General features: G+C 48.3%; 1 protein-coding gene across 1 annotated transcript in view; it reads left to right on the forward strand.

Moving 5' to 3' along the window:
• Positions 1–25,669, forward strand: part of LRRC36 (leucine rich repeat containing 36) — a 663,184-nt gene that overhangs the window by 13,498 nt on the left and 624,017 nt on the right. The window contains 1 exon segment of the mRNA XM_030203754.1: positions 3,584–3,592. Coding sequence (XP_030059614.1) covers positions 3,584–3,592 — 9 coding nt within the window.

The following is a 25,669-nucleotide window of genomic DNA, read 5'->3' on the forward strand; positions in this document are numbered from 1 at the left end:
CGAGGCGGACGGTAGTACACTCCTATCACCATTTTTTTCCCTTTTATACATGGAATTTCAACCCACAGTGATTCAAAGGTGTGATTTGTGTCCTGCTGAATTTGTAATCTATCTGAGTCAAGGCTCTCGTTAATATACAATGCTACCCCTCCACCAGTCCGGTCCACCCTATCATTACGATATACTTTGTACCCCGGTGTGACAGTGTCCCACTGGTTATCCTCCTTCCACCAGGTCTCAGTAATGCCTATTATATCCAATTTTTCATTTAGTGCAATATATTCCAACTCTCCCATCTTATTTCTTAGGACTCCTAGCATTTGCATATAGACATTTCAGAGTATGTTTGTTGTTCTTATTTGCATGATGCTTAGTACCTGACACTATTGATTTGACATCTTTTGTCTGATCTTTAGTTGTATTTAAGGGCACCTGGCCTACCACGGTCTGTTGTGCAACCTCACTATCCAGAAACCCTATCTTCCCTGTTTGTGAGGTATCTTTGCAAGATACCTTTTCCCGAACCATGCGCTTTTGAGCGACTGTCGCCTTCCCCCCATTTCTAGTTAAAAGCTGCTCTATCTCCTTTTTAAATGCCAACGCCAGCAGCCTGGTCCCACCCTGGTTAAGGTGGAGCCCATCCTTTCGGAATAGGCTCCCCCTTCCCCAGAATGTTGCCCAGTTCCTAACAAATCTAAAACCCTCCTCCCTGCACCATCGTCTCATCCACGCATTGAGACTCTGGAGCTTTGTCTGTCTCTTGGGCCTTGCACGTGGAACAGGTAGCATTTCAGAAAATGCTACCCTAGAGGATCTGGATTTGAGCTTTCTACCTAAGAGCCTAAATTTGGCTTCCAAAACCTCTCTCCCACATTTCCTATGTCATTGGTACCCACATGTACCAAGACAGCGGACTCCTCCCCAGCACTATCTAAAATCCTATCTAGGTGACGCGTGAGGTCCGCCACCTTCGCACCAGGCAGGCAAGTCACCAGGAGATCCTCACGTCCACCAGCCACCCAGCTATCTATATGCCTAATGATCGAATCACCAACTACAACAGCTGTCCTAACCTTTCCCTCCCGGGCAGCACTTGGAGACATAGTGCGAGAGGATAGTACATCCCCTGGTGGACAGGTCCTGGCTACAGGAGTACTTCCTACTTCACCAGGGTGATGCTCTCCTTCTAGGAGACCTCCCTCCTCCAAGGTAGCACAAGGGCTACTAGACTGGAGGTGGGACCTCTCTACAACATCCCTGTAGGTCTCCTCTATGTACCTCTCTGTCTCCCTCAGCTACACCAAGTCTGCTACTCTAGCCTCAAGAGAACGGACACGTTCTCTAAGAGCTAGGAGCTCTTTGCATCGGGTGGGTCCGGACTGGCCCAGACGTCCCTGGTATGCGGACTTGATCAGGCTCTCAGTGGATGGCCCTCTGCGGCTGCCAGCGGGGCCGGGCCTGTTGCATCAGGGTCCCGTGGTGATGGAGGATCCCTCCCCCTTTGGTCTTACGGCCTGGCTATTGAGCGGCAGCGTCTGAGGAAGAAGGGCTTCTCAGACAAGGTCATCGCCACTATCCTGAGAGCGAGGAAGCGCTCTACTTCTGCGTACGCCAGTGTTTGGCGTACCTTTGCATCGTGGTGTGAGGCAGGCTCACTTTCTCCCTTCACTGCTCCAATTTCTTCAGTGCTGGCGTTCCTGCAAGAATGTCTGGAGAAAGGCCTGTCGCTCAGTTCCCTTAAAGTCCAGGTAGTGGCTCTGGCTTGCTTCAGGGGTCGCCTGAAGGGTGCTTCCCTGGCCTCGCAGCCAGATGTGGTGCGCTTTCTCAAGGGAGTTAATCACCTACGCCCTCCTCTGCGCTCGGTGGTGCCTGTGTGGAATCTCAATTTGGTGCTAAGAGCCTTGCAGAAGCCGCCTTTTGAACCCTTGTCGAGGGCATCTCTGAAAGACCTGACGTTGAAAGCAGTCTTTTTGGTGGCTATCACTTCAGCCAGACGAGTTTCCGAGCTCCAGGCGCTATCATGTCGGGAACCCTTCCTGCAGTTCACTGAGGCAGGAGTGTCTATTCGCACGGTGCCTTCCTTCCTGCCCAAGATTGTTTCTCGCTTCCATGTGAATCAGCAGCTCTGCCTACCCTCCTTTCGTAGGGAGGACTACCCAGAGGAGTACTCTGCTCTCAAATATCTAGATGTGAGACGAGTCATCATCAGATACTTGGAAGTGACCAATGATTTCCGGAAGTCCGATCATCTGTTTGTGCTGTTCGCAGGTCCTCGTAAGGGTCTGCAGGCTGCCAAGCCTACAGTAGCACGATGGGTCAAGGAAACCATTGCAGCGGCTTATGTGGCTGCGTGGAAGATGCCGCCTATCCAGCTGAAGGCTCACTCCACTACAGCGCAGGCGGCCTCGATGGCAGAGGCCGGGTCCGTCTCCTTGGAAGAGATTTGCAAGGCGGCAACTTGGGCATCGGCTCATACCTTCTCCAGGCATTACCGCTTGACTGTGGCTGCTCGGGCGGAGGCCCGGTTTGGAGCTTCAGTGTTGCGGTCAGGGATTTCTATGTCCCGCCCTGGGTGAGTACTGCTTCGGTACATCCCACCAGTCTATGGATTGATCAGCATGATGATATGGAAGGTAAAATTATGTATCATACCTGATAATTTTCTTTCCATTAATCATAGCTGATCAATCCATAGCCCCTCCCAGATATCTGTACTGTTTATATTCTGGTTGCATTTCAGGTTCAAGTTTAGTCTTCAGTTCCTGTTCAGGAGGACTTCGTGTTCAAGTTTTTTCAATTGGATTCTTCAGGAGTTGAGACGATTTTGTGTTACAGTGAGCTGCTGCATTCCTCTCCCCTCCGTTTTACGGGGCTGGATTGAGACCTAAATTCTGCCGGCGCTCTCTCCCACTTCGTGCGGCTGTAGGGCAGCTTTGTACCCCTCCCGCTTCGGCGGTGTTAGGGTCAGTCAGGTCCTCCCGCGGTTGCAGGATAAGCCAGATCCCCCCGCATCGGCGGGTGTGGTGTCCCTCCCCCGCTCCGCGGGGATGAGCTGGACGGATTCTCCTCCCCCACTTGTGTGGGGATGAGCTGGGTTAATTCCCCTCCCCCGTTTCGGTGGTGGTGAGCTGGGCAGAGTGTCCCTTTGTGGGTGTAATTCTCTAAGTGCTTGTAAGCTCTTTGAGCAGGGACTGTCTTTCTTCTATGTTTGTGCAGCGCTGCGTATGCCTTGTAGCGCTATAGAAATGCTAAATAGTAGTAGTAGTAGTAGAAGTGCTGAGTCCTGCGGATGGAGCTTTGATATCGACATACTGAGGAGTTTCTGGCAGCACATGACCACATATAGGGAGGCAAAAGGATTGCTCTCTATCGCCACCTGCTGGTAGATGGACACAACCCACCAGTCTATGGATTGATCAGCTATGATTAATGGAAAGAAAATTATCAGGTATGATACATAATTTTACCTTCTGGTTCTCAAAACTAGGGCATAAAATGCCATGTTCGTGAAAAGAAAGTAATGCCTGTTCTTCAGATCACCTCATAAAATGGTACTATCTCAGAGTTAATGCGTTAATTAAAGAAAAGTCCGGTGATTTGCTGCTTTTGGAGGTTTCTATTGCAGTAGTACCCAGTGACGGAATAAAGATTTGTAGACCCCCCTAATACAGAAACTCCACGTAAAGGAATGTTTAAAGGTACCAACTTAATTGTTCCTCAATTCCTCTTTCAACCTCCCCCCCCCCCCACCCCGAAAAAATAGTCTAACCACCGCGCACACTGTCCTTCCTTGGTAAAACCCGGAACCTCAGAGTATCATCTTAAAAACGGTTCACTTTTGTTTACAGTGCAGAAGTCCTTCCTTCGCCAAAAAAGTGAAGGAGTCTTCCTACGCACTCATTCTCATAATCCTGTAATATGCTGTATTCAGCAAACACTCTTCTCTAAAGGGCTAGAACTGTTGCAGGAATTACCACTATTGTTAGCAGAATTTGTGGTACTTCAGGAGTCAAACACCACACACCAGAATGAGAGAGAAATCTTCTTTATTTGCCAGCAAACAAAGTAGGACATCAGCACTAGGTCTCTTCTTCTCTTTCTCAGCTCTCTGTGTCTTGTGGCTTCTGTCTCAGCTCCTTCTCTTCTTCTTCTGACGTAAGCTGCTTCTGCTCCCAGTTATATACAGTTTTTAAACCCCTCTAGCCCCCCTTTCTCACCAGATGGTAAAGAATAGATTGATTACCCTGTCTGAACCAATCATCTCTACACATATATTCAAAATATCAGTTACATAGGTTTGAGATATTTCCTAAACTGACCTATGACCTGGGGCCTCTCACGCTAGACAATGGGGCACCTATCTCTTGCATTTTATTATTATTCACATAATCAGTTTCCCAATCAACTTCATACTAACTGGGTTCTGGCATTCATTAAGGGGTCAAGGGCCAATCTTGCTTAATAGCACACACATATGATTTGTTATTACTTTCAGAAAACCAGTCCTTCATTTAGCTATTCATCAAGGAGATGACTTGACTTTCCCTGACCTCTTTCACCTATTAGCTTCCTACACAGAACTTGCTAGGACTGTGGATAATTCAAACCAGATGATGGCAGACAAAGCTTCACTTGAAAAGTCAGCCACTAATGTAACACTGAATTAAAAGATATTCTACATAGAAATAGAACTTACTAATTACACAGAATAAAACATATTCTAAAATAAGGCAGAAATCAGAATTCCTTATAAGACAAAATCTAATCATCAAGAATATCTAGAATTATTTATCTCTAAACTATCTCCTTCTAACCAGCATTCAATCTAATCCTTTTAACTGCCTCGCTCATAATGGTATCCAGATGTGGTAAATAATTACTTCTCTCAAAAAGGGACAAAGAGAGTTTCATTTCTCACTGACCTTTCTAACCTCTTAGTCCAGCAAAAGTTAGACATTTGAGTAATTAAAACCAGATGGCATTCTTCCATCACTTGCAGGACTGAAGTTAAAATAGAATTAACAAATATGACTTCTTTGCCCAAGCTGCCTCATTCCTCCCTTTGAGACTAAAATCAGCTTATGCAGAGATAAGTCTCACAACTCAAACTCTGGGGATTATAGTGATCCCAACTCGGGGCATAACGTCTAGGAATAGGCTTATGAATCACCATTACCCTACTCGTTAAGGTCCGACGACATACTGCCGAAGCACATGAGGCTAGGAAACAAAACAACAATCCTGCTAAAACTAAGAGGGAAATGAACAAGGGACGTATCCATGAGGTCAATGACCACCACCAGGAGGTAAGGTCTAATCCTCCTCGGTAATCCTCCACATTAAGGCTGGCCAACTGTAGGACTTTATCCATAGCATGCCTAACTACATGCGTCCTATTTATGACAATGGTACAGCACTCTGAAGAATTGAGCACTGTGCAGAGGCCACCCTGGGCTGCAAAGAGGTAGTCAAGGCCCATACGGTTATACCGAGAAACTACACTTAATTCATTAATTTGATCCTGTAATGCATTGACTACCACGTTCAGCTCATGAACTAAAACATGGAGTAGGGATTGAAGTCGCCGGGTAGCCATGCCTAGTTCAGTAATACCCGCTATCGGGCCCCCAATTGGAATCCAGGCTGTGGCAGAAAGGGCCACAAGTCTCTTTTTAGTCAGAGGATAAGTAGAGTTGATGTACTGGAGGGCTAATTCAATCGCCTCATCCTCTGTGGCAACGGAGGAGGGTAAGGACAAGGCCTCTCGCTTAGAGCGGTGCGGGGATGGTGGCCTGAGAAGAGGAATAACTTTAGGAAAATAATTCAAGGTTACCAATACACAAAAATCATACGTGGGGGGAAGAATCATGTGGAGGACATTATCACAGAGCCAGTAATGGCCAAGGAGAGGGTGAGGAAAATTCCCAATAAATGTTGGCTCAGGCTGGACAAGGTACTTAGGATGCCCATAATGCGAGCCCCTATCCCAGGGGGAACGAAGACGAAATGGAGACTTTGCACACCATAGGTGCCAATCCCCAATTGTGACAGGCTGCTCATTTGTTATAAACTCTTCATACCCCGGGGACTTATGAAAATAGAAAATAAGCCGGGACACTATAGTCCTCTCAGTGGTACGCTCAGGAGCCAGATAATCACCTGGGTCATAATCTGCAGGTACGGTAGTAGGGCACATAGGAGTACCTGGAGAGACTACCCACACAGATTCCCCCTTCTCTGGGAGAACATTGGTATAGTTACAGGAAATGGGAAGAACAGTTGAGATGTTTCTTGTTAAACAAAACACTCCAGAAGCTGGATAGGGAGACGTAAAGACTGGCCTTAGAGAAGATTCAGAGGGGGAGGTAGCATTATAAAAAGACCACCAAGTATAATCCTGGCTCCAAGGGCCTGAACTCGAAAAGTAGGGAGGTATAAGAGCTGTAAGCGGCACAGGGACAGGAACAGCTGGGACATCTGTGGTATAAGGAGAAAATCGGGAACACACAATACAAGGGGAAGTAATCTTTGCCTGGCTAATTAGTTCCTGGACAGAGTGTAGCCAAAGGTTGGAGCGAGTTAGGGTATTAGGAACAAGGAGGCAAGGAGTAGAAAACAACAAAAGCACCCAAACTAACATTTTCTTTCTTCCTAATCTAAAACAAATACAGCAAACTAATTAAGCAATAATATTCCAACAGTCTGTGCTAGTCACAGATTACTCTAATATAATGTTCTCAGTCTTTGAGTTCTTATACCAGTTGGGATAGAACCTCAACTGACAAGGATCAAGCTCTCAAATTCCAGGAAAGCCAGAATCAGGCAAGAAAGAGTCTCAGTATGAAGCCAAAGTCCAGCAGCTCCTGCGGTATGCAGTTGACCCTTCTTTTCAGCTAGTAGATTCTCTGGTTCGGGTCAAGCGCAGCTTCAATGGCTCCGCTGATCACTTTCTGCTCTCCACTGTTTAGGCTCCGTCTGATCCGTGCTGGGCTCAGTCTGGTCAGCAGACTTGATTCGAGACCAATTGACCCATGGAGTTATCCCTGCGACCTTCACAGCTGTAGGGGTAGAAAGCAAAACAGTAAAAGGTCCTTTCCACCGGGGCCCCAAAGGCTGGAGCCTCCAGTCTTTCACCCAAACTCTATCCCCTGGCAGGAAGGAATGTACCTGAGCCTGGAAGGGGACAGGGTTTATTTCTCTCACATAAGACTGAAGCTCAGAAATTATCCGGCCCAAGAGGGCTACCTGGTCCTGCACCTGGGCAGACCCTAAAGTCCCTATGTCTCCCTTAATTCCCTGCAAAATGGCTGGGGGCTTCCCATACACAATTTCAAAGGGAGAGAGGGCCGTTCCTTTAGTTGGGGTGCATCGGAGGCGGAAGAGGGCTAGTGGCAGTGCCTGTGGCCATTTCAGTTGGGTTTCCTGACAAATCTTTGCTAGGCTATTTTTCAAGGTTCTGTTTGCTCGCTCAACCTGCCCTGAACTCTGGGGACGGTAGGCACAATGCAATTTCCAGGTAATGCGCAATGCGCGGGACAGGGCCTAAAGTGTGGCTTCAACAAAGGCGGGACCATTATCTGAGCCTATGGCAAGGGGCAGTCCATACCTGGGGATGACATCCCTAAGGAGGGCTCGAGCTACTTCTGTGGCTTTCTCAGTGACTGTAGGATATGCTTCCACCCACCCAGAGAAAGTACAGACCATGACCAAGAGGTATCGGAGCCTACCGCTCCTGGGCATTTCTGTGAAGTCTATGACTAGGGACTCAAAGGGTGTTAGTCCTCTAGACTGAACTCCTGGTGGAATACGGGGTCCCTGACGAGCATTATTCTGGGCACAGAGAGTACATCGGGCAGAGGCAGTGGCAACCAGACTATCCAATCCTTCCAAGACCACTACTCGACTGAGTAGGCGGGCTAGTGCTGTTTTCCCTAAGTGTGATAGGTCATGAGCTTGAGACACTACAGGCCAAGCTAGGTGGCTTGGCACCAGAACTCTGGTATCAGGGAGATGTAACCAGCCATCAGGTCTCCTTACTGCACCTTCCTCTTGAGCCCATTTCTCTTCCGTTTGGGTGTACATAGGCGTCCATTCTTGCAGTCGAATCTGGAACAGGGGGGTCACAGTATCTACTGGGGATCCTCGAGCACATTCCTTGGCCACCCGATCAGCATGGCGGTTCCCACGGGCCACTGGAGTATCTGTCCTTTGGTGTCCCCGGCAGTGAATGACAGCTACCGTCTTAGGGGCCCAAACAGCCTCTAGCAACTGAAGTATTTCAGGTCCATACTTAACAGGTTGGCCTGCGGCATTTATGAGTCCCTTTTCCTTATACAAAGCTCCATGAACGTGTAGAGTTGTGAAGGCATACTTGGAATCGGTATAAATATTAGTCACCATTCCTGCTGCTAGCTCCAGAGCTCGTATGAGGGCCACAAGTTCTGCTTTCTGGGCTGAAGTTCCTTGGGGCAGGGCCCTTGCTTCTATCACCTTGTCCTCTGTCACCACAGCATAGCCTGCCAATCGCTTGGAGTTCTCCACGTAACTGCTTCCATCTGTGAAATAAATTACATCTGGGTCCCTACAAGGAACATCTTTAAGATCTGGTCGACTGGAGTACACTTCATCCATGGTTTGGATAGAGTCATGATCCGGTGGTCCCTCAGATGCTGGCAAAAGAGTGGCGGGATTGAATGTAGCCACTGTTTCCAGGTGTATCCGTGGATTCTCACATAAGCTGGCTTGGTACTTAACCATGCGGCTATTTGTAAACCAGTGGTTGCCCTTGTATTCCATGAGGGTGAGAACTGCGTGGGGGACTTTGACAACCAGTTCTTGCCCCAAGGTCAACTTATCAGCTTCCTGGACCAGTAAGGCTGTTGCTGCAATGGCCCTCAGGCAGGCTGGCCATCCTTTAGCCACTCCATCCAGCTGTTTAGACAGGTATGCAACAGGCCTCTGCCAGGATCCCATCATCTGGGTCAGCACACCCAGAGCAACCCCCTGTCGCTCGTGGACATACAATGAGAAAGGTTTCTCCACATCAGGAAGGCCTAACGCAGGGGCTTGGAGTAGGGCTTTCTTTATGGCGATGAAGGATTGTTGAGCAATAGGTCCCCATTCAAATGGTTCCTTTTCACCCCCCTTTGTAGCCTGGTAAAGGGGTTTCGCCATCGGTGCAAAATTCGGAATCCAAATTCTGCAGAATCCGGCTGCGCCCAGAAATTCCCTAACTTCCCTTCTGGACTTGGGTTGGGGAATTGCAGCAACCGCTTGCTTCCTACTGACATCCAGTCTCCGACTTCCCTGGGAAATGCAGAAGCCCAGATACTTCACTTCTGACTGACAGAGTTGGGCCTTCGAGCGTGAGACCTTATAGCCCGCATCCAAAAGTAACTCCAGCAATTCTCTGGTAGCCTCGAAACACTCTTCCTGGGTCACTGCTGCAATCAGGAGGTCATCTACATACTGGAGTAAAACTCGCCTGGAAGGCTCAGATTTAAAAGTCTTAAGGTCTTGTCCTAGGGCAGTCCCAAAAATGGTGGGGGAGTTCTTGAACCCCTGTGGCAGGCGGGTCCATGTATACTGAAGCTTCCGTCCTGTTACTGGGTTTTCCCATTGAAAGGCGAAAAGCAGTTGACTGGCGGGGGCCACCCGAATACAAAAGAAGGCATCTTTTAGGTCCAGTGTTGTGAAATAGGTAGCTCCAGAAGGTATCAATCCCAGCAAGACATATGGATTAGGCACTACAGGGTGTAATGAAATAGTGGATTTGTTGACCACTCGTAAGTCTTGGACTGGCCGGTAGTCCTCAGTCCCTGGCTTCTGAACTGGCAACAGTGGCGTATTCCATGGAGACTGGCAAGGTCGAATAATTCCATGGGATAACAGACGATTCAGATGTGCTTGAATCCCTTCCAGAGCCTTTCGGGGAATTGGGTATTGGCGAAGATGGATTGGCCGGGCACTCGGAAGTAAGTCTACATGAACAGGAGGAATATTTCGGGCCAACCCTGGGGGATTATCTTCTGCCCATACCCCATTGACCTGGAAGATGTCGGCCAGGGATAGGTCAACTTGGCCATGCGACTGATGCAGCCGCCATTCTTCTTCTAGGGGGCAGCAGAAACTCAGTATACCCTTAGGGCTGGATGTCGGGGGCCGAAAGGAGACTGAAGTCTGGCCATCAGAGTCAAAGGAAATTTGGGCCCTAAGCTTGGACAGCAGGTCCCGGCCTAACAAAGGGATTGGACAGTCTGGCATATACAGGAATTCATGAGTGACTGTGTGTGAGCCTAATTGGCATCTACGGGTCGTCAGAAAGGTCCTCCGGTTCTGCACCCCCGTGGCTCCCACCACTCGGACAGTTTTTCCAGACACAGGCGCTAATCGCTCCGTCACAACAGAATGTTCAGCTCCTGTATCAATCATGAATGGAATTGAGCGGCTCCCTATGGTTAGCTTGACCATGGGTTCCTGGGAGCCCAGTTTGTAGGAACCCGGTCTGTCCTATTCATCCCATTCTGCCATCTCGGCTATCCCAATGATGTCAGATTCAGAAGGCTCATACCTTCCCTCTCGAACTCGGCCTCGGCTTCCTCGATCTCCTGGTCCCCTTCTCAGTCCCTGGCGCCTCTGGGGGGCATTCATCTTTCCAGTGCCCTCTTTCCTTGCAGTAGGCGCACTGATCCCTCTCCAATCGTGGTCTGGGATTCTCCCCTCGTGGCCGGGATTGATTGAAGGAATCTCGGGGCCTGGCTGGCGGTCCGGGGTCCCACTTTGGCTTCCCATTAGCTAGAGGTCGACCTCGGTTAAGGGTGGAGTTAGTAATGGCTGCCGCCAAAAGGTCGGCCTTCTTCTGCATCTTCCGGTCAGCCTCTCGGCGCATCTCCTGATCCCTATTAACGAAAACCTTTGTTGCGATCTCAATTAGCTGGGTGGTATTCATCCCTGCGAATCCCTCCTGACGCTGCAGCTTCTTCCGGATATCTGGCATACTCTGGGCCACCAATGCACTATTCACCATTCTCTGGTTTTCTAGTGCCTCAGGGTCAAATGGGGTGTATGTTCTGTAGGCTTCAATTAGTCGCTCTAAAAAGGCCCCAGGAGATTCAGTTGCCCCTTGGAGAATTTCAGAGACCTTTGCCAGATTAATGGGCCTCTTTATGCCTTTCTTCATACCTTCCAGCAAGTCCCGGCTATAGCCAGACAACAGTTCATAGTGCTGCCCATTATTTGGATCCCAAGCTGGAGCTGCGCGAGGGAACCGAGTTCTAACCCATTCCTCTAGGTCCTGTGTCCCCTCAGGGGCACGCGCTCGCGTGATGGCCTCAGCATTTTGTAAAATCTTCCGCCTCTCCTCAGTTGTGAAGAGGGTCAGGAGAAGCTGTTGACAATCAGTCCAAGTTGGGTTATGGGTGGCCATAATGCTAGCCACTAGGTCCACCACTGCCTGAGGCTTTTCAGTATAAGAGGGGTAATGCGTCTTCCAATTCAGGAGATCGGTGGTTGTGAAGGGTACATACTGATAGGCCTCTGCCTGACCCTGATTATTAGGATCCGGTCGAGTGGTGGTTACCTGGTGCAGGGGCAGAGCTCTCGAGGAGGTGGGAATGGAACCTGAGGTAGAGCTAGGAGCTACCCTCCTATCATGCTCAAAGGTGATTGCAACAGGTCTAACCCATTCAGGGGAGGCGTGTTGAACCCCTGAGGGATGGGGAGGGGTACTCATAGACTGAGAGGTGATCACAGGTGATTCAGTCCATTGAAAGGGATGCTGGGCCCCTGATGAGTGGGGAGGGGTACTAGAGGGAAAGGCTGGGCTGTCGGGAGTTGAGGAGTCAGGGAGTGGAGCCCAAAGCGGGTCTTGGGAGGTTAGCAGGGGAGGATGTGACAGAGGAGGGTAGATACTGGATGAAAAGTCCAACCTAGGGTGTGGCGGGGTTTGCACAGAAGGGGAGGAACTATCCGGAGAAGCCTGTACTGGAGAGGCTTGGGCTGGACGCCGTGGATCTCTGGGGGTGGAACGGAACCCCAACAATGGACCATAAGGTGGTGGCTCAAGATCTGAGGGGTCATCAGAGAGTATGGGTTTCTCAGACAGGGTAGGGGCAGAAGCCACCGATTGGGTGGTAGGCTTCCTGGGGCTCTTTCCCTCCTCCAGTTTAGATTTTCTAATAATCTTTCTTTGAACGCGGCCCAACATGAACTTTACCGGGGATCCCATATAAGTTTTCAACCAAGAGGGAGGGTCAGTAACAAGGCTGTCCCAGGAATCTATATAGGGGAGTTGTTCAAGATATTCTGGTTCTCCTACAACTATGCTGTAGACCTTCCGGATTACTTCAATATCTAAGCTGCCACTAGGGGGCCACCCCACTCCCATAGATGGCCACTCAACTTCACACAAAGTTCTTAGAGTACTTAAGCTTAAAGTCTGTCCATAATCATTAAGTAAAAATCCTTTCTTAAAATTCTTAAGCATACAATCTAGGGGAGTAGCAATTTTTCTAGATGATGTCCCTCCCATAATGCTTACAGTTACAACACACAGAAAGGAAGGGAAATTTTTGGAAGTGTGGTATGAGGTCCACAGATCCAGAGACACAAAGGTAAACAGACAACAATCGCTTCCTTCCGTCGCTGGCCAGTTGAACTCGCGTTAACTGGAACCGCAGCTATAAGAAGTCCACACTCATTTAATCATTCATTCATCACACACATACTGTACAAAAAATCCCACCCAACAATTTCAGATTTCTCAGATACAGATAAGCTCTGGCGGTTTTCCTACTAGTCCCCAGTAGACTAGAAGGTACTAAGGCCTTCGCTGAGAGTTGATCAGACTCCCCTTCCCTCAACTTTTGAGGGGCTGGTTTACAGTTTCCTAGCTAGGATTACAATACAGAATACAAAATACATACCCGGCTAATGTTCCTCAGTCAGTTGGGTGCCAGAAATTGATGCAGGGTTCGGGATCCCACTTCTGACACCAAGAATTGTTGCAGGAATTACCACTATTGTTAGCAGAATCTGTGGTACTTCAGGAGTCAAACACCACACACCAGAATGAGAGAGAAATCTTCTTTATTTGCCAGCAAACAAAGTAGGACATCAGCACTAGGTCTCTTCTTCTCTTTCTCAGCTCTCTGTGTCTTGTGGCTTCTGTCTCAGCTCCTTCTCTTCTTCTTCTGACGTAAGCTGCTTCTGCTCCCAGTTATATACAGTTTTTAAACCCCTCTAGCCCCCCTTTCTCACCAGATGGTAAAGAATAGATTGATTACCCTGTCTGAACCAATCATCTCTACACATATATTCAAAATATCAGTTACATAGGTTTGAGATATTTCCTAAACTGACCTATGACCTGGGGCCTCTCACGCTAGACAATGGGGCACCTATCTCTTGCATTTTATTATTATTCACATAATCAGTTTCCCAATCAACTTCATACTAACTGGGTTCTGGCATTCATTAAGGGGTCAAGGGCCAATCTTGCTTAATAGCACACATATATGATTTGTTATTACTTTCAGAAAACCAGTCCTTCATTTAGCTATTCATCAAGGAGATGACTTGACTTTCCCTGACCTCTTTCACCTATTAGCTTCCTACACAGAACTTGCTAGGACTGTGGATAATTCAAACCAGATGATGGCAGACAAAGCTTCACTTGAAAAGTCAGCCACTAATGTAACACTGAATTAAAAGATATTCTACATAGAAATAGAACTTACTAATTACACAGAATAAAACATATTCTAAAATAAGCAGAAATCAGAATTCCTTATAAGACAAAATCTAAATCATCAAGAATATCTAGAATTATTTATCTCTAAACTATCTCCTTCTAACCAGCATTCAATCTAATCCTTTTAACTGCCTCGCTCATAATGGTATCCAGATGTGGTAAATAATTACTTCTCTCAAAAAGGGACAAAGAGAGTTTCATTTCTCACTGACCTTTCTAACCTCTTAGTCTAGCAAAAGTTAGACATTTGAGTAATTAAAACCAGATGGCATTCTTCCATCACTTGCAGGACTGAAGAGTTAAAATAGAATTAACAAATATGACTTCTTTGCCCAAGCTGCCTCAGAACCACCTTGGACCAGCACTATTTTCTCTCAGTAGAAGGGCTGCATCCACCTTGATCCAGCACTCATTCCCCCCAGAAGGGCTGTTGCCTCCTGGATCCACACTGATTCTCTTTAGAAGGGCTGCACCCACCTGGATCCAGCACTCATTCTCTCCATCCCTCTAGATCCAGCACTACTTCTCCCCAGAAGGGCCTTATCATCCAGGATCCTGCACTATTTTCTCCCAGAAGGGATGCATGCACCTGGATCCTGCACTTATTCCTCCCAGAAGAACTGCTTCCCCCAGGATCTATCACCCATTCACCTCCAAAATTGCTGCAGCTACCTGGATCTTGCACTTTTCACTCAGAAGGGCTGCATATACCTGGATCCAGCACTTATTCCCCCCCAGAAGAGCTCCTTCACCCTGGATCCTGCACCCATTCACCTCCAAAATTGCTGCATCTACCTGGCTCTAGCACTATTTTTACTCAGAAGGGCTGTACCCCCCTGGATCCAGCACTCATTCTCCCCCAGAAGGGCCGCACCCCCCTGGATCCAGCACCCCTTCCCCCCAGTAGGGCTGCATCTACTTGGATCCAGCAATGTTTTCTTCCAGAGGGGAGGGAAGAGCAATGGGACTACATTTGCAACTACATTCAAAGCGATTTACTTATTTGTACCCGGGCAATGGAGGGTTAAGTGACTTGCCCAGAGTAACAAGGAAGTGCTGCAGCCCACTGGATCTAGCAATCATTTCCCCAAAAAGAGCTTCACCCACCTGGATCCAGCACTAATTATTATCTTTAGAAGGGCTGCTGACTCCTGGATCCAGTACCAGTTCTCTTTAGAAGGGCTGCATCCCCCTGAATCCTGCACCAATTCTCTTTAGAAGGGTGCATCCTCCCGGTCTCCCCCATCGTCAACATCTTGTGGACCATCTTGTTCCTGTTTGCTGTCTTTGTTTGCTGTCTTCTTGGTGCGGGAAGTTTTCCATTTATGCTGCATCATTCATCAAGGTCCATCACCACTGACGTTGAGATTGCTAGATTTTGCAGAGAACACCCCTGCTTAATTCTCCACTCCAATATCTTTGTTTTAAGTTTCACATTATGTGAAACATCTATGCTGATGTTTTTGCCATGCATTACATAGTACCATTTGCTTTGCCTTTGAGTATAGTTTCTTATGTTAAGACATTTTATTAACACCATATTTGTTCTAGTATTCAGTTATTTTCTGTATTAGCATTTTTGAAGTTACTTTTGATCATTGCCATGTGATTTACTGAAGTATTTGCTTCTAGTTTTAATTTTTTAAAGAGTATTACTTTTCAGCTTGCTGTTATATTCATATTTTGATGCATCTCTTTAGTCTTGACCATGTGTCCTGGTTCTATCCTGTCTAGTTGTATTGTTGGTTAGGTTGGAGATGGAGTAGACTCTCTTGTAGTTAATTCCACCTCCGGGGTGGTGGTGGTGGGGGGGGGGGGGGGGGCTTTAGGAGTCTTTTCGTGAACCAATATGGATTCTGCAGCATGAAGCCTGAATACAACAGAAACCAGCTTTCTACAAGGAAAATTACTACTTGGCATAGCTGTGCTGATGGCTTCATCCAAGGACACATGTGTTTATGTGCACTAGCCATCCACCTTATCTCCAGAGAACGTGTGTAGGAGTGTGCCTTACAGAAACAGAGTCTCCAGTACATCTGTGAACCATGGAGCGGAGTCTTTTACCATCAGGCTTCTGACTGATAAGAGATTCTTGCTGGAAACTCACAAGGCCTCATTGTCATGACCATGGGTAATCTGCTGGATAGAGGTACATGGTTGGTGATTGGTCCGTGTGTGTCACCTGACCCAGGGGAATGTCAGTGCGACATGATGTAACCAAAGAATATAATGGACATTACCTGACTCCTCCCCTCCTCCCTCCCTAAATTCCCCCCAGTTGTACCTACTATACATGTACCTTATCTACCACAATATCACCTTGTATTCATTCACACCATGTATTTATTCAAACCGGAATCGGCTAACGTCGTTAACGGTAATATGTAAGCCACATTGAGCCTGCAAAAAGGTGGGAAAATGTGGGATACAAATGCAATAAATAAATAAGAGAAGATTTCATAGTGTAGAGTTCTCTCTCAGAGGAGATAGAGACTAATTTGCCTAAACACCTGTAAACTGTAATTCCTTGTACAGAGCACTGTACAAAGCCCAGTTCAACCACACCTCTGTGGTTTCCCCGAAGAATGCGTAACCAGCTACACAGAGCAGGGACCTTGGACTATTCCTGATCTACAAGGGCTTGCAGGTATTCTGCTGGAGCCTAGAAGAGAAGCCGATTCTTTTATTCCTTTCATTGGTGGAAAGCCTGAACAGAATCTAAGGACCATATTTAGATACTCTCATATTCTTAGTAAGCGAGTCCAGAATAATTGCTTTAAGTGATTATCTGATACAGAAGTACCTTCAGTCACCTAGTCTTTGTAAATCGATTTACTTTTACTTGTTGTACACCACTCAGAATTTTGTAGACCTAGTCATATCTCCCCTCATCTGTCTCTTTTCCAAGCTAAAGAGCCCTAACCCAGTATTTCCCAAACCTGGTCCTGGAGGCACCCCAGCCAGTCAGGTTTTCAGGATATCCACAATGAATATTCATGCGAGAGATCTGCATGCACTGCCTCCACTGCATTCAGATATCTCTCATGAATATTTATTGTGAATATCCTGAAACTCTGATTGGACTGCATGCAAATCTCTCTCATGAATGTTCATTGTGGATATCCTGAAAACCTGACTGGCTGGGGTGCCTCCAGGACCAGGTTGGGAAACCACTGCCCTAACCTCTTTAGCCTTTCCTCATATGAGAGGCATTCCATCCCCTTTATCATTTTGGTTGCTGTTCGTTGAACCTTTTCTAATTCTGCTATATTTTTTTTGAGATACGGCAACCAGAATTGAACATAGTACTCAAGATGCAAAGTGATGCATGTGGGAAAGAGGAACCCGAATTATAGCTACATCATGCAAGGTTCCACGTTAGGAGTCACCGACCAAGAAAGGAATCTAGGTGTCGTCGTTGATGATATGTTGAAACCTTCTGCTCAGTGTGTTGCAGCGGTTAAGAAAGCGAACAGGTATTATTTATTTATTTGTTACATTTGTATCCCACATTTTACCACCTATTTGAAGGCTCAATGTGGCTTACATAATACCGTGAAGGTGTGCACCAAGACCGGTAAAAGAAACAAATACAAGGTGATATTGTGGTCGAATAAGGTACCTGTGTTTCAGATACAGAGGGGCTCAGGGAGAGGGAAGGTTATATAGTGTCCATTACAAGCTTTGATTTTGCTGTGTTGCAGAGTGTGGGTATTTATATTGGGTCGGTGGCATATGCCTTTTTGAACAGGTAGGTTTTTAGTGATTTCCTGAAATTTAGATGGTCGTAGGTTGTTTTCACAACTTTTGGCAGTGCGTTCCATAGTTGTGTGCTTATATAGGGGAGGCTGGATGCATAGTTTGCTTTGTATTTAAGTCCTTTGCAGTTTGGATAATGGAGGTTTAGGTATGTTCGAGATGATCTGGTTATGTTTCTGGTGGGAGGTCTATAAGGCCTGTCATGTATCCTGGGACTTGGCCGTAGATGATTTTGTGGACCAGGGTACAGATTTTGAAAGTAATACATTCTTTGATTGGAAGGGAGTGCAGTTTTTCTCTTAGGGGTTTAGCACTGTCGAACCATGATTTGCCAAATATAAGCCTGGCTGCTGTGTTTTGAGCGGTCTGGAGTTTCTTAATGAGTTGTTCTTTGCATCCAGCATAGATTGCGTTGCAGTAGTCTGTGTGACTTAGTACCATTGATTGTATTAGGTTGCAGAATATTTCCCTTGGGAAGAAAGGTTTTACGTGCTTAAGTTTCCACATTGAGTGGAACATTTTCTTTGTTGTGGAGTTCACTTGGCTCTCGAATGTGAGGTTGCGGTCGATTGTGACGCCGAGTATTTTCAGGCTGTCTGAGATAGAGAGGGTGTGTTCTGGGGTGATTAAGGTTGTGGGTTTGTATGTGTTATATTAAGATGAGAGGATGAGACAATGTGTTTTTTCAGTATTCAGTTTCAATTGGAAAGAGTATGCCCATGAATCCATGGTATTCAAACCGAGCTTGATTTTGTTGTTGATTTCTGTTAGATCATGTCTGAAGGGAATGTAAATTGTGACATCGTCTGCGTAGATGAACGGGTTGAGGCCTTGCTTTGCTAAGGACTTGGCCAGTGGGATCATCATTATGTTGAAGAGTATTGGTGATAGTGGTGATCCTTGAGGTACTCCACAGGCTGCTTTCCACGGTGGTGATATGTTTGAATTTGATTTCATTTGGTAAGTTCTAGTAGTTAGAAAACCTTTGATCCAGTTAAGTATTTGTCCACCAATTCCGAAGTAGTCTAAAAGTCTTAGTAGTATATTGTGGTTTACCATGTCGAATGTGCTCGATATATCAAATTGTAGGAGAAGTATGCTTTTACCTGTAGCTATTTCCTGCTTGAATTTGGCCAGGAGAGTGACTAGCACAGTTTCAGTACTATGGAGGGGGCGATCTCGATTGTGACTCGTGTAATATTGAGAATTTGTCCATGTAGTCGGTAATCTGTTTGGTCACTATGCTCTCCATTAGTTTAACTACTAATGGTATGGATGCAACTGGGCGGTAATTGGCAAGTTCGGTTTCCTTTTCCTTGGTATCTTTAGGGATTGGGGTGAGTAGGATGTTGCTGTATTCCTCAGGGAAAAGACCTTGTTGGAGTATGTAGTTTAGGTGGGATGTGAAGTCTGTTATGAAGTGTTCAGGGGCGGATTTTAGTAGGTAGCTGGGGCAGGTATCCAGTTTGCAATGGATGCTGGAGAACCTTTTGATTGCCAGGGTGACTGTTTCAACGGTGATCAGTTGGGTATTCTCCAGGGTTTGGATCCAGGTTATTGATGAAGTTTTCGATGTCAATGTTGTTCTGAGGTAGCGTTTTGTGTAGGTTAGTGATATTAGGAAAGGAATGGAAAACAAAAATGAAGATGTTATAATGCCTTTGTATCGGTCCATGGTGCAACCGCAACTTGAATATTGTGTTCAATTCTGGTCACCGCATCTCAAAAAAGATATAGTGGAATTAGAAAAGGTGCAGAGGAGGACGACAAAAATGATAAAGGAGATGGGACAACTTCCCTTTGAGGAAAGGCTAAAGCGGTTAGGGCTCTTTAGCTTGGAGAAAAGACGGCTGAGGGGAGATATGATAGAGGTCTATAAAATGAGTGGAGTGGAAAGGGTAGATGTGAAGCGTCTGTTTACTCTCCAAAAATACTAGGACTAGGGGGCATGCGATAAAGCTACAAAGTAGCAAATTTAAAATGAATCAGAATTTTTTTCTTCACTCAATGTGTAATTACACTCTGGAATTAGTTACCAGAGAATGTGGTAAAGGCAGTTAGCTTAGCGGGGTTTAAAAAGGTTTGGGCGGCTTCCTAAAGGACAAGTCCATAGACCATTATTAAAATGGACTTGGGAAAATCCACTGCTTATTTCTGGGATAAGCAGCATAAAATGTTTTGTACTTTTTTGGGATCTTGCCAGGTATTTGTGACCTGGATTGGCCACTGTTGGAAATAGGATGCTGTGCTTGATGGACCTTGGGTCTGTCCCAGTATGGCAATACTTATGTACTTATGAGGTTGCACCATAGACTGATACAAAGGCATTATAGTATTTTCACTGCTCCAGTGTCGGGTCTGCTGGGGAATGATTGCATCCCTTGTTGTCCTTGTGGCAAGGTTGGCCAGCAGAAACCCGGCAAATGCAGACCCCACTTTGGGTATGGTCTGTGTAGGCTGTTAAGCATATCTGTTGAGCTGAGAATTCCTGCTTTCATTTTATTGCAGGGAAGCAGGATTAGAGTGTCACGATTGTGGCCATGTCTCATGTGCTCATTCATTTCACCATCTGGTGGTTAGACCTGGTGGCTGCAGCGGAATGTCTGGTTGTTGTTTCCCCTATTCCAGAAGTCATGCCGGTCCAGTCTGGATCTTCCAGCCTTCCAGACTGGCTTGGGACTTTTGGAACTTAGCAGCACCCTTACCTGGTGAACTTCCTAGTCGGTTGCCTTTATGAACCACCTGGATACTTTCTACTTTGCCTTGGCAACAGAGGTCATCTGATGAGCTTCTCGTCGGTGAGAGTTGTTGCAGTGCTTCCTGATCTCCTTATCCTGTGGTGGACCGGCCCTGCTTGTTTCCCTGGTTTACTTCTCTGCTCGCTGCCTGCCCTGTCTTCTGCTGGTGTCCTGACTACTCTCTGCTTGCTGCCTGCCCTGACTTCTGCTGGTATCCTGACTACTCTCTGCTCGCTGCCTGCCCTGACTTCTGCTGGTATCCTGATTACTTCTCCGGCTTGCTGCCTGCCCCAGACTCGGTGTGTTTCCTTGTTTACTTCTGCTCGTTGCCTTCCCAAGACTCGGTGTATTTCCTGATTTATTTCTACTGCTTGCTGCCCGCCTAAGACGCTGTTTGGTTTCCTGGAAGCCTCTACTGTGTCCTGCCCTGCCTGTTCCAGCTTGCTCTACTTCAACTGCAGCTTCAATCCAGCTGCTCCAATCCTGGTTGTATCAGACTGTCTGTGTTCTGCCTTGTCTCTTGTTTTGGGGTGATTCTCCTGCCACTGCCGCTCCTCGGCAGCGGCCCAAGGGCTCACGTATCCTCACTAACGTGACACAGAGATAGGCTGGATCTTTTTCACAGAAGCATTGGACCAGCTGTTCTGTATTTGCAGGAGGCAAAAGACTCAATGAGTTCAGATAGATTTTGGTGGGGGAGTAAGGCATGGATGCCGGATTCCTTTTATCTTATTAATCCTTTCTGCTCTGGGACTACAGCAGTAAGGAGACGCTCAGGGCTTGACCAAAATGTAGCTCCGCTTTTGATAGGAACTTGACACTGTAGGTTCCTTGTCATCCACAGCAGATGAATCCATTAACTGATGGGTTGTAGCAGGTTGCGATAGAGAACACTGAAAAGCCACAGTGACCCTGGACGTCTAGCTCCTCCTGCCTCCAGTATATCTCTATCTCTCAGCAGGTGTGGACGCCGCTTGATCAGCTCCTGGATCCCTGCCTGGGGTGGCTCCTTTGCTTTGCCAGTAGAGCGGGGGTGTTGTGGCTGGTGGTGCCCACGTTGAAGGCATACTTGGTTTTGTTCCCTTTCCCTGCCTTACCCATCCCCCCTCTTCCCGGAGTCCCTCGTTTGCTACCTGCCTCTAACTTTCCTCACAGTGTAAAAAAAAAAAAGGGGTGCGCTTATTCAGCGTTGCTGTTCTGAGGCTTTCTCCAGAGATTCTGGTGTTGTGCAGCCTGACCGGAGCTCGTTGACTCGGTCTTCCGAGGTGAGAGTGGTGCCCAGCTCCTCCAGGGAGGTTCCCGCGGACAGCGTCCTGTGCGGGGTAAGTTGGTGCGAGGCTGCCATTTTATTTCTATATTTCCGTCCAGTCGGGCAATGGCTGCCGAAACAGTTAAGCGCTGCTCCCACTGTGGTAAACGCAGGTCAGCAGCGGGGCTTTACAGTACATGCTTCTTGAACGCTCGTGCTTCTACAGGCATGGCAAGCGGTGATTCTTCCCGCTCGATGGAGCTGGCAGCATGCGCCATTTTGGAAACGCCGCGTGGCTCGACCCTCACTGTTGTGGAGGAGTCTGAGTGCGGGGGGATGCCTCGTTCCGAGGCTGCTAGAGGAGCTCCTTCCCCCGCTTCTCCTAATTTGGGGGCGGTGGGCCAGGGTGAGTTTTTTTTCCCCTGAGTTTGTGCTGTTGATGCATAAGGCCTTTATGTTAAGAGCTATGCCGGAGGCGTCTGACACTACGATGCGGAATGGTTTACCTCCATGTTTGGATAGCCCTGTGTTGGCTACGGAGCTTACTTCTTCCCACGAGCGTGGGACTGACGCTAAACGTAGACGGGTAAATTCTCCGTCTGAGAGTGGCGCACCTCCCTTTTCCCCCCTGTGGTCAGGATGTAGGGAGTCTGACAGGTCTGGCAGGCCCTCTTGGACGGATGATCCAGATGAGGGTACGTGTTTGCGGCAGGACTTGGATGACCCTAAAGCGGTACGGATTTTTCACCGCGATGAGCTGCCATCTCTCATTTCTGACGCCTTGCAGGCCCTTTCTATTGAAGATCCTGCCGAGGGTGAGGCCTCCTCTGTTAATCCTAGGATGGCTAGTACTAAGAAACCGTCTAGGGCTTTTCCTGTGCATGACTCCATCCAAGAGCTTATTTCAGCTCAATGGTCTGACCCTGATGGGCCTTTGAAGGTAGCCAGGGCTATGGGTCAGCTTTACCCTCTGAGTGAGGAACACTTGGCCCCCTTTGGGATACCTAAAGTGGATGCGTTTGTCACGGCCGTGACTAAGAAGACCACTCTCCCGGTGGAGGGAGGGGTCACTTTGAAAGATATGCATGACTGGCGGCTAGAATCCGTGCTGAAGTGGTCCTTTGAAATCTTGGGCCTTTCCTTAAAGGCGGCTATTTGCAGTTCCTATGCAGCCCGTGCCTGCCTGTCCTGGTTACAGCAGGCGGTTGATCAGCCCGAGGATGGTGCGGGTGCCCTCTCTGAGGTTGTCCCGCGTATGGAGTCTGCCCTGTCCTTTTTGGCTGATGCCCTTTATGATCTGGTCCGAGCTTCGGCTAAGCAGATGTCTGTGGCGGTTTCTGCTCGCTGTCTTCTTTGGCTGCGGCATTGGGCGGCTGACATGGCCTCTAAGCAAAAGCTGGTGAGGTTACCCTTTCGGGGCCTTCTGTTATTTGGAGAGGAATTGGAGAAGATTGTTAAAGACCTAGGGGACTCAAAATCCCAACGGTTACCTGAGGATAGGCCGCGGCCTTCTTCCAAAAGTCATGTTTTTCCCTCCTCTTCCAGGCCACGTTTCTGTGAAGTTTGCAGGTATCGCCCGAGGCGCTCTGCTGGGTTTTCTCAACGTGCCCGCTTTCAGCAGAGGAACTCCTTTCGCTCGGACAAACGTTCCGCAGCGCCAGCCCACTGCCAGGAGTTCAGGGGGCTTTCTCCGCATTGACGGGACACCGGTCCACTCGTGGATTCCTGCAGTAGGGGGTCGTCTTTCTCGAGGAGTGGACCAAAATTTCTTCAGATCAGTGGGTCCTAGACCTGATCAGAGAAGGCTACCAATTGGAATTCGATGCCAAGGTAAGAGACGCTTTTATGGAGTCCCGATGCGGCACTGCCATCAAACGGGCGGCAGTAGAGGAGATCTTGCAAGTCTTGCTGCAACTCAGAGCGCTGGTTCCGGTGCCTCCCGCCGACCGCGGCTGTGGTCGCTACTCTATTTACTTCGTGGTCCCTCGAAAAGGCGGGTCTTTCAGACCGATCCTCGACTTATGAAGAGTCAACGAGGCCCTAAGAGTGCAACATTTTTGCATGGAAACCCTGCGCTCACGTCTCTGGACCTCAAGGAAGCTTACTTGCACATTCCTATTTGGCCCCCACATCAGCGGTTTCTCCGGTTTGCGGTGTTGGGCCAACATTTCCAGTTTCGGGCCTTGCCTTTCGGCCTAACCATAGCTCCCCGTACCTTTTCCAAGGTGATGGTGGTGTTAGCTGCCTTTCTCAGGCGAGCGAGGGTATTCAGAGTTCACCCGTATCTAGACGACTGGCTCGTCAGGGCGGATTCGGCAGACGAGAGCCGACTCGCCACGTCCAGAGTTATAACGGTTCTACAGACTCTGGGCTGGCTGAATCAATTTGCCCAAAAGTCACCTGACCCCCTCTCAGTCTCGAGTATTTGGGGGTCCGGTTCGACAAACCTCGGAGTTCGTCTTTCTCCCCGATTTCAAGCGGTTGCAAGCTTTAGAATCAGGTCTGTCTGCTCCTTCGGATGCCTCCAGCTTGGGACTTTGTTCAGCTCCTGGGGTCGATGGCAGCCACCATGGAGGTGGTTCCCTGGGCGAGAACTCACATGAGACCGCTGCAAAGTGCTCTGCTGCAACAATGGTCTCCAATCTCCCAGGAATACCAACACAGACTAACGTGGCTCCCTGCGGCCCGGCACAGTATGGATTGGTGGCTCTCCGACCGGATGCTGTGACAGGGAATGCCGCTCGCACTCCCCTCTTGGTGCCTGGTGATAACGGATGCCAGCCTTTTGGGCTGGGGCGCTCATTGCCAGGGCAGCTATGCTCAGGGTCAGTGGATGCCCGTGGAAGCGGAGTGGTCCATCAATCACTTGTAACTGAGAGCGATATTCCAGGCTCTTCTGGCCTTCCTCAAGACTCTGAAGGGACTTCCTGTCCGAGTTCTGTCAGACTACACGACAGCGGTGGCCTACATCAATCGTCAGGGTAGCACGCAGGGCGCTGGCCGCGAAGGCCGCTCAGATTTTCCTCTGTGCCGAGCTCCACTTGCCTCTGCTGTCTGCAGCTCACATAGCAGGTCAGAACAACGTGCAAGCCGATTTCCTCAGCAGGCATCAAATCGACCCGACAGAATGGAACTGGCAGAAGAAGTTTTCTTTCAGATTTGTGCCAAATGGGAGACTCCTGGATTGGATCTAATGGCGTCAAGTGCAAACGCCAAAGTACCTTGCTTTTTCAGCAGAAGGAGAGATCCTCGCTCGGCGGGTTGGATGCACTGGTTCAACCTTGGCCCTCGGGCCTGCTATATGTGTTCCCTCCTTGGCCCTTGAAAGGGTGAGTCCTACTGCGGATTATTGACCTGCACCGAGGATTGGTGATTCTCATCGATCCAGATTGGCCAAGGCGTTCGTGGTACGCGGATCTCCGTCGGATGCTTGCTGGTGGAGGCTCCACTTCCTTTGTCTCTGGTGCCGAACCTACTGGTTCAGGGTCCGGTGTCTATGGAGGATCCCTGCTGATTTGGTCTTACGGCCTGGCTCTTGAGAGGACGCAATTGCGAGACAAGGGCTACTCTAACAAGGTCATTTCCCTCTCTTGCAGGCCCGCAAGCGGCTCTACCTCCACAGCTTATGCTCGGATATGGTGCATGTTTGAGGCGTGGTGTGTTTCAAAGGCGATCACACCAATGCGGGCTACAGTTGCGCAGGGTGCTGGACTTTTTGCAGGACGGCTTACAAAAGGCATGGCTTACAACTCCCTTCGGGTTCAAGTGGCAGCGTTGGCATGCTTCGAGAGAAAGTCTCTGGCTTGTCCCTTGCTGCTCAGCCGGACATTGCCCGATTTCTCAGAGGGACGCTTCGACTCCATCCTCCCGTGCAGTCACCGTGTCCGGCCTGGAACCTGAGGCTGGTGTTGCAGGCTCTCTTCAGCGTTCACCTTTTGAGCTGCTTAAGCAAGCTTCTGCGAGGCTGTGACTCTCAAGACAGTCTTTTTGGTGGCTATGACATCGGCTAGGACGCGTATCTGAGCTTCAGGCTTTTTCCTGTCGGTACCCTTTTCTCAGAGTCCAGGGTAACGGTACGTACAGTGCCTTCCTTTCTGCCTAAGGTGGTTTCAGCGTTTCACCTGAACCAACCATTTTTCTACCTTCCTTTTCTAGGGAGGACGTTCCGGATTC

This window comes from Microcaecilia unicolor, chromosome 5 (genome assembly GCF_901765095.1).
Source record: "Microcaecilia unicolor chromosome 5, aMicUni1.1, whole genome shotgun sequence".
Classification (NCBI taxonomy): domain Eukaryota; kingdom Metazoa; phylum Chordata; class Amphibia; order Gymnophiona; family Siphonopidae; genus Microcaecilia; species Microcaecilia unicolor.